Below are 9,798 nucleotides of genomic sequence, written 5' to 3'. Positions count from 1 at the left end.
GTGCAAGTAGCCGGGAAGGCAAAGACAAGGCCGATTACCAGGATCTGCCCCTTGGATTGTGATGTCGGAAACTGACGATTTGGCAAAGGTGAATTTCGCCTTGATTGCTAGTATGCACGTTGCATTGACTATTAGCGGAAGACAATACTGATGAGAAGAAGTATTTTGGACACACGGATGTATGCTTGCTTTATTATGCTGCTGTTGCCGGTGTGCATTGCATTCATTGCGTTACTTTATGTAAATCTCTAATGCTGTCGATATTGCGCTTATTTCGCTGCATATCGCGAGGGGGAGAATGTGCAGAAGAGGTGTATCGTGAGTGTGTGAGGGTGTGGCGATGACAAGTGTTTCATGAGTGTGTGATGGTATGGCGATGACAAGGATCATGCGACTACGGCCACGCACTGCCTTTTGCGCCAACTAGTCGTTTGCGCCTTTTCCTCCATTGACTGGCTTCGTCACTCATATTCCCGCTCTTCTTACCCGCCTTTTCTCCTCAGTACAGCCCTGGAGTGTGCTTCTCCTCGGTTAGAGTAGTTATTGAGTTAGTTTGAGAACGTCTCAAGAGTTCAGTTCGTGTTCTCCATGTTTATCAATTGTATTTCTCTGTTGCTGTTTCCATGAGGCTGTTTTTACTTGGTCCGCGTCAGCGATATTGTCGCTTATCTTTCAGCTTTGTTTTTATGTCGCCAAAGCTCACTTGGCAGCCCATTTCATCCCAATTTTGGTCAGTAAGTTAGTTTACTAGTACCTGAAAGGTCTAGCTACAGTTCGAGTGGATTTCGAGAGCGACGGGTGGGTGATTCTGATTGATACAGCGCCGAATCAAAATGGATTATCTTGTTACGCTGTGCAGGCAAGAGCAGCGCAAGCCACAAGAAAGTAATCGGCTACTCGGAATCAGCTTCATTTTGCTGAACGGCCGAGATCGCTCACCTCAGGGATCGCTCGTCAAGCTGAGATCTCAGCTCCCTTACCTCCAACTCAACGCTCGGAGTATTCAGCGCGTCGTGGAGATTTCCAAGTACTGTACGCATCGTCGTCGTCGTTCAAAATAAATCTTGCAAAGAACGGCGTCTGATTTGAACCACACAGGCTGTCGTACTGCCCACGCGAAGTCCCATAGAGAAAGCGACCGTCACGATCGACTTCTGTTTAGAAAATAGCCAGGCAGCGGAGAGGAAGAGAGATGAGCTTGCAAAAGCAAGCAGCGACGAAGAGGACCGAAAAAAGTAGGAACCCTTCCTTGGACAATAAATTCTTTACAGTTAGTTGTCATTCTAAACCTTACCGTCCATCGTACCAAGTTGTATCACTTCAAGTGCACGCGTTCATGTCCAAAGTCTAAGTTCAAATTGTCGAAAGATAAGCGACAATATTGCTGACGCGGACCAAGTAAGATTAGTATCAAGCTTTCGAACCACTCGTGTGTTCACTCCGGTATAAGAATTTTGATATATCTCCTGAATTTGAAATGCTGAAGTTGACGATGGCAAGAACAAAGTGTTCTCAATTTCCTAAAAGAACACTACATGTGGCACAAGTTGCTGCGAAAGTAGCAGGTCTGAAAACCAACAAAATCTGCGACGTGCTTGTCAAGGAAAGAAGTTGCGGAACTGCATACCCTATCCCGCTGGAAGGTCGTTACGGTGCACTTCAAAAATGCCAGCTTGCTGTCGTCGCCTGGAGGCATGGATCGCCCGAAAACGAAGTTTCATGACCTGAATTTGAACGTGCGTCTTGTTCAGCGTCTTGTTGGGTGCTGAAGGGTTTGCCTCCAATTCTGATGGAGATGTCGATCCCAGCCGCAAGTGCAGCGAATCAAGAGGCCACAAACTCCGTCCATAATGCTCTGCTTTAGGTTCTAGCTGATTTCTTCGCTTCGAGTGGACAGAAAAGATTTGAAAAAATCGTTCTGGGAAGCGACAATTTTAATGACACAGAGGAAGTAGTTGTTAGTATGAGAGTGAAGAACGGGCAGAGAGACCGTCCTAACGTGGCAGGTCTCTGGTTTGCACGGCTTATTCATGATATGTGTGGGGTTTTGCACACACCTTGCTTTGGGTTCATCCAACTCTCTGCTGGTCACTTTACACTGTTTTCCAGCAAAGGCCACCCAGAATAAATTCGTTGTTTCGGGTCACTTCGACCAGGGTCGGTTAGTCGAGTTCATTTATTTAGTAAAAAAATATTTTGGTTTCTGCCATTTGCATATACGTATGGCCATTATGTACATTGTAGATTTTGCATATCGAATATCCAAGTTCTTGACAAATGTTGTCCATCAAATCAGTCGATCAAATCTGACTGAAACTGGTCCAGTGCTGTCCTTGTCCAATCAGGACCAGATCCTGGCCACTCTGGCCGACGAGTCTCACGAGCTGCTCTCATCAAAACGTCTGGCAATGAGCGACGAGGTGGCGGAGCTGGTGCTGTTTGATATGGCTGCTTCCGGGTTCGATGTTGGGACTCCTGAAAATGATCTCGATCCAGGGATCAGGAATGATTTTCTCTAAAATCACTTCAGTCTGCAGTTTACGGTCCGGGGGTTTTCGACGCGAAAAGCCGTACAGTCGGCAGAAAGTTTTGTCCACCAGCGATGCACACACCGCTGGCGTTGTTAGAACATGTTCTATTTCGTCCCTGGTTGCTCTGAACAATGCTCCGTGGAAGCGAAAATGAGACGTGAGAATGAAGCCCATGCCCGAGATCTTTTCGGAAGCATTGCCGTTTTCTTGCGCACGGTCAGGTGCTAGGATCACTAGTATCGCGTGTGTTCACTGTTATGTGGATCTACCCTTCACATGCACTCTAAAAAAACATGTTGCGGTCGGGTGAAAAATGACGGTCGGTCGGGTGACCCGAAACAACAAATTAATTCTGGGTGGCCCAACGTATTCATTAGTGGTGTGCATGGGTAGTCGGGTACCCGAACTGCCCGTGAGGACCTCAGGTAGACGGGTACAGAATAGTGCCCGAAAACCCGAAGTCGCAGATGACATCATCCACAGAGCACGTGTACAAATTCGTGTAATACAGTCAACTTCGCTAATAACGACTGCGGATATAACGACAGTTCGCGAATAACGACAAAATGTCTATGCCCAGAGCAAAGTCCCATCCAACTGTAATACATAATAATGAGACTTCGGGTATAACGACACTTTGTGAATAACGAAACTTTTCCTATGCCCCGCCGAGTGTCGTTGTAAGCGAAGTTGACTGTACTCCGCATGTCTACCCGGTGTGTAAGGGGAGGGATGCATTGTGGTGTTACCATGGAAATATTACCCGATCAGGTACCCCTGCAAACCGCGGAGAACCACCCGAATCGGATACCCGAAGAAAATGCTACCCAACTCAGCCCTAGTATTAATTTTATCCATAACACGTGATGTGAAGCTCTGCCTGGATAGCGATTTCACAGACAGTTGCAGTCGTTGGAGTTATGTACATTATCATATCACTCGTTTCTAAAAACAAAATGCGACATTCATTGGTGCCTTACCTAGCCAGAAGACTTCAGAGGTCACGGTCCGTTTTTGCTGTTTTCAATTGTTGTTCTTTCCTTCATGGTGAAGCTCAGCATGGTGGCGCTTAGATACCGGGGCTGATGGACGCTATTTCCACAGCCCAGCGACCCGTTGCCTAGTCCTGGGTTATGGACGGCTCGGTGAGGCTGAATCCTGTGGCCAACTGTCTTTGTTAGTTGGCTACCACTGACCACCCACCACCCAACATCACGTGGAAATCCAGTTCGTTACTGTAAGCTCGCAGAAACCATTGCTTTTGCGATACTCTCTCTAGAGATGTGAGCAACGGCCCTCACTGACCTCAGCTCAGCACGATACAACTGGTCATGTACAAGCTGTGCGGGCAGTTTGGAAGCCCTGCAGCCGCGCTCCGCTTGAAGGCAACGGACGTGGCATTCTGTGCCCCGCATTGCTGAACACATCGAACGTGTTTCCTGGCGGCTGCCGTTGAAAGCGATGAAGGAGTCGGCGTAAACGTTCTAGGCAGTGTCCTATTATTTGCTCCCTCTGTTCAAGGCGAGGGAAGCAACGGTCTCCTGAGTATCGAAACCTTGAAAATGAAGCGGCGCAGTAGTCGACAGTCCTTCCACGCGAAAGCTAGCGGAAATTTTTCGAAACTTTGAAGCCTACCTACCTTCTTCTTTGCCGACTACTACCATAATACCGTACTGGCGTAGATCTACTGCTGTATGGTCTGAGATTGCATAAGATGATAATTAGTGACCCGCAGAAACCATGATAAACATGATAAAGCACACGGTGTACGGACTGCACTGTACTGACTCGTCTGAGTGAGTTTTTGCGTTATTTATTTAAATTTTTGCTATTTTATGCGGGCTGTTGGCGCATGCGCTTGAGTTGCTAGTGTACCGCGCGCGCGCCGGTACCTTCAACGAGAGAGCTAGCTTGGAAGCTCAGGGCCCTACGCTATGCTTTTATGCTTTTTTGCCTAGCTCATCGTAGACTCTACATGTTATGACTAGTAATACTATTTGAACTGGAAATATTTTTATTCCGTTGATTGGCAACATCATTGTTTTGTAGAAACGTTTCAATCAGTTTGAATATTATGAGCTAGGCGAAAGTATTTGCAGAATTTATTGCGGATTGTTATTTCTCTAATTTCATCCACTTTTGGTCTGTCCTTCTTTTCTTTTTATCTCCTTGTACTGTAAATCAACAAATTTTGGCCGGTGAGAAACTTTGGCCGATCTCGAAACGCAACTTTTCATCGTCATTATACTTTGGCCGATTGGAGTTTTCAAAAAGAAATCGATCGGTATTTTTTGCTCTCACATGCATCCACTGCTCTATCATGCCGTGGTTGGCTACCACCGGACTTCATTTATATATTGGCAGTCTTCTGACGAGCCAGGAGATGTTGAATTAATAATAATAATAATAAATGAATCATTTGCCTCTAACTTTGGCCTGCGATTTACTTTGGCCGGTTGGTACCAAGTGGCGAAATCAGCGAAATTAAATCGCCAGCGAAAATTAGTTGATTTTAATACAGTAATCGGATTTTCTGGCCTTTTAGTAGTAATACATTGACCTGTTGAGCCAATGAGGACGGCCGCATGCATGGTCGCCTGTGGAGCACATTACATAACTTTCCACTTTTCCAGTCTCCTAAAATACGTATCCTGTCCGACGGCAAAAGAGGCTGCAGATTTAGTTTTTCTGCGCGTCTACGGGATGTCTGTCCTGACGTTTCCTGGGACCGGCGCTGACTCTGCCGATCACGGGCGTTCTGGACTCGACGGGATGTCTGTCCTGACGTTTCCTGGGACCGGCGCGGACTCTGCCGATCACGGGCGTTCTGGAGTCGACGGGATCTCTCTTCCGACGTTTTCTGTGACCGGCGCTGAATCGCTCGTCCACGCTTATTTTGGAGACGACGGGATCTCTCTTCCAAAGTATGTTTTGCTGAAGCATCCTATCATCTATTCGGCAACTAACGTCCATTCTAAATTCATTTCCTCCTCGTCTCCCTATTTCTTTCCGAATCTCCCTCTACATCAGGGAGTCGCATACATAATACCACGAATATTGTGGCCAGCTGTTTGTAAGGTACGGTACGGGACCGATACGGGAGCCAGCAAATATTGTGGCCAGCTGCTCGTACAATCCTGTAGAGCCTTGTAGTCACAGATACGGGACAGATACGGGACAGATACGGGATAGCTCCAGGCGTGACACAAACAAACAAACACCAAATTAAAGCTGTGTGGACCCTGGCTAGCGCCAGACGTTACTGAAGTAACGTCTTCTGCATAGCTACGGGAATAAACACCAAAAAAGCTGTGTGAAGACTGTGGACCCTGGCTAGCGCCAGACGTTACTGAAGTAACGTCTTCTGCATAGCTACGGGAATAAATATTAATGTTATGCAAATGTAGTGCGATAAGATAACGTAATGCACGTAGCGCTGTTTCGGGTCACCATGGTCACCGGACCGACCATCTTTTTCTCCCGACCGCAAAATGTTTTTATTATTGTCCATGGTACATGGTGTTGCCTGATGATTGCGTGAGCATGAAACTTAAAGTAGCAAACAAGTATTGATTGTCCTTGTTGTTCTGTTGTGTATTATTGTGCATGCAAATGTACAATTGTCACATGCCAGTGTACATACACATACAATGAACATTGATTTTCTGCAGGCCAGACATCGACCTCGGAATAGGCATTGGCGGATAATGCTCGAAAAGGTGGCAGATTCTGCTCGAAAAGCAGTGAAATTGGCAGAACCATACAAACTTTATGGCGGGCAATTCTTCGAATTCTGCTCTATTTCTTTATCCACATACCAAACATGCATGAAACTTACCAGAAAAAGTACCGAATTCTGCCAATTTTTCTGCCGGCATTATCCGCATAATGCCTACCTCGGAAGCAGCCAAATAACAGGATGCAGCGCTAGCGGTCAGTGACGACGTTGTCTTCTATTGTCTCCGATCCGCAATTGGTCCTGAAACAGCATCAGCCCCGCCACCTTGTCGCACATTGACAGACGGTGAGAGCTGGTGAGAGCCAGCGAGGCCAACATCTGGTGATAATTCCAAATCAAACATCTGGTGATAATGCGGCAGAAAAATTGGCAGAATTTGGTACATTTTCTGGTAAGTTTCTGGCATGTTTTGTTATGTGGATAAAGACATAAAGCAGAGTACAAGGAAGTTCCAGCCATAAAGTTTGCATGATTCTGCTAATTTCACTGCTTTTCGAGCAGAATCTTGCCAATTTTCGAGCATTTTCCGCTTGCAATGGCTGACTGGAGACGTACCATTAGACCCAGCATAAAGTAGTCAAAGACTAAACACGTCATCGTGTGAGTCTGGCACCTCATATAGCCCGGTCAATATCCGATCGGTTAGGCCACTCGCGCTGAGCCCCCCCCCCCCCCCCCCCCCCCCCTGGTGAAGTCCGAGAAGGTATGAACATGTACAAGTATGTACTTCCCTGGTTCGAGTCCTGGGACCGGTGGTGACAGTCAATTTTTTCTTCAGACTTGTCCCGTTTGCGTCTTTCCCGCAAACCAGTGAATATGTATGGATTATTTTTTGATTTGGCAAATACAAACGGATTACAAGACCAATTACGTCACACCGAATGCGAGGAGGAATGATAAAGAGGAGGTAAGAAAGAAGGAAGAAAAAGAAGAAGAGGCGGAAGTGACCCCTTGTCGGGCGTGAAGGATCCGCGAAAGTTCCTCATGTGAGCAGTGTTGTTGTGGCAACACCAGGCACAGGCAAGGAATAGTAACACATCGCACGACCCCACTCCTCACACGACAAACAGTGTGGAGTCCTTCGCGATCCGATTTGAAACGCAAAACCATAGAAATGTGACGGTAACGAGGCCCACGAAACCATTTCGACAGTCTCTGAATTGGATCCTGCTTCACGACTCGCGTACGGGAGCGCATCGTACGGTATGCAGGCTGGCCACTGGAAAAGCTGTGTGACTACGGTACCGTACACATATGAGGTACAACCGTACGCATTGTCTCGGTATATGTACGGCGTTCATGTACGGAGTTCACCGGATCCCGTACGCATTGATTTTGATCGCACGAGTCATATCCCCAAACCACCTTCCAAGACGCTCTATTTCTCACCCACTGTTGCCGAGATGAATATCGGAGAGACTATGTGTGCTACGGCACCGCCGAGCGGTTCTATGTACATGCAGCTTCCTGGGGGCCAGCATCCCATGCAAGTGTCGCAGTCGTCTGGACAGCCCTACTCTATGTCAGTGCTGCCGGGGGCGAACTCAGGAACCGGTATGCCTCCGATCGTCTGGGTTCCTATGGCCCTAGTCCCTGTCGATAGCCGACTATGTCCGGTCAACGGAGCAACTACTCCTGGTCCCCAGACAACGCCGTCCGCATCCACAAGCCATTATCCGTTCGTCTTCCCGAACGTAGCGCCCCACTCGCCAGCAGTAGCTGCCAGCTCGCACGACCCGTCGTCGCAGCATTCCGCCGGCGGCATGCCTGCGCCGTTGACAACCCCTCCTTCGCAGCAGGTTACTCCAGGGACGGCCCATTGGCTTACTGACAAGCATCACTCTGCCGTGCCGAGGCACATTCCCACCAATGATGTCAGTTGTTCCGGTGAAGTTCCAGGAAGCTTATCTACACCGTGCGGCCATGCACACGTACCTATTTCCGGGCAGCCCTACTCCGGCCATCGAGCACAGCCAAAACCCATGACGTCATACAACCGTGCCCCGAGCCCGGCACCAGTGCTGGCCACGAGCACCGGTCATTCCTCACACGACGGAGATCATCCATTGTCGCCGACTAATGTCCAGTCTGTATCAATGGCTGCTGACGGCTGTCCCCTAGCGGGCCACACAACAGCTGCAACTAACAACTATAGCGACATGACAAGCATGGGACTGGTAGAACAAGAGACAACACAGGAAGAGGCTGAAGCCATTGGCGAGCCTGAAACAGAGGGCACCGACCTACAGGGGCAACAAAGCACCGCATCTCCAGCTGCGGACACCTCCACAGAACAAAGTGAGCCGGCGACAACTGCGGAGAACCCGGATGACACAACAAGCCAACAGCAAGGAGTGGGCGATAATGCCAGCGTCCATCCAGCGTCCCCCGGGTCACCAGAACAGCGAACCGAACAAACCTCCATCAGAGAGAATTATGTTGTCCTTCCGCCAGTGTTTGACTCTGAGGAAGAGCGATTACGCTCGTGCCCCAGTGGATATATGCTGCGCCAGTCGCTCAAGTCGCCGACTCCAATGCCCCACGAGCTCTCACCATACCCGTCGCCATACGCTTCGGCGTTCAGCAGCCGGCTCACGAGACGACGCACTATCGGCACCACAAAGGCCACCGTGACTACTCCGCCTGGCGGCCCAGTGTCGCCCGCCACTCCCAACTCCGACCAAATGTTGTTTCGCTGCCCGGTGTGTGATCTGCTCTTCAAGAAGGAGGAGGCTTGTCGATTCCACATCAGCAAGCACTCGAAGAGCAAGCTTGCCAAAGCCGCTGGACCAGCTCCACCTCCAGCTGGACCAGCTCCACCTCCCGCTGGACCGACTCCACCTCCAGGTGGTCTGCAGACTCTGAAACGATCACCCAGAGCGAAAACGACCAAGTAATCACCGAATCCGAACTATTGCAATGATGTGTCCCGTCTAGCCGTTATGCTCCATTGTAGCCTCTTGGCAAGCTTCTTGCACAGTGTTTTGACGCCTATTAGTTTTGTCCTGTTTCCTACATTGTGACTCTGTCTATTATAATTTGCTCTGTCTTTTGGTCTCTTAATTATAGTTTATGCTGGACTATTGCAGTGTCTAACCTGTCGCCAATTTTGTTGCAGCACCACCAAGACACCCAAGTCCTCTTTGTAGCTGTTACCGTCTATTCAGTATTGCATCCTCTACCCACACTCTCGACTGGTACATGTCCATATTTAACTGCACTGAAATTTTGTTCCACCTCGCCAGTAATGTTTTTGATATACACATACTGAAGTACTTCCATGACCGATTTCTAAAATTATGGTGCCACTGGTATCGTACTGTGGCTACGAACAGGAAGCTCCCGAAGTCGTGTAGCGCTTTACGCATTGCTGTTCGCGCGCATGCTCCATCCGTCTCGCCTCTCCTGGTTTCACCCTTCGTCTCTCGCTCTTCGAAGGAAGGTCACGTAGGTGTGTTTTTACTTTTTAGGCTTGCTAGTTATACTTTTTGGTGTGTGCTTAGCTTGGCATGCTGAACCTATTTTGTT

The 9,798-nt window shown here is 48.6% G+C and overlaps 1 protein-coding gene across 1 annotated transcript; it reads left to right on the top strand.

Annotated features, from left to right (window-relative positions):
* The first annotated feature begins 7,673 nt into the window (after positions 1–7,673).
* Positions 7,674–9,167, top strand: LOC135821585 (nascent polypeptide-associated complex subunit alpha, muscle-specific form-like). The gene has a single exon (XM_065334583.1). It carries the CDS (start codon positions 7,674–7,676, stop codon positions 9,165–9,167), a length of 1,494 nt encoding a protein of 497 aa, XP_065190655.1.
* Positions 9,168–9,798: the final 631 nt, after the last annotated feature.

Source organism: Sycon ciliatum, chromosome 7, assembly GCF_964019385.1.
Source record: "Sycon ciliatum chromosome 7, ocSycCili1.1, whole genome shotgun sequence".
NCBI classification, from domain to species: domain Eukaryota; kingdom Metazoa; phylum Porifera; class Calcarea; order Leucosolenida; family Sycettidae; genus Sycon; species Sycon ciliatum.
Note: the sequence above shows the minus strand (reverse complement) of the source record. Positions and strands in the feature narration are given on the sequence as shown.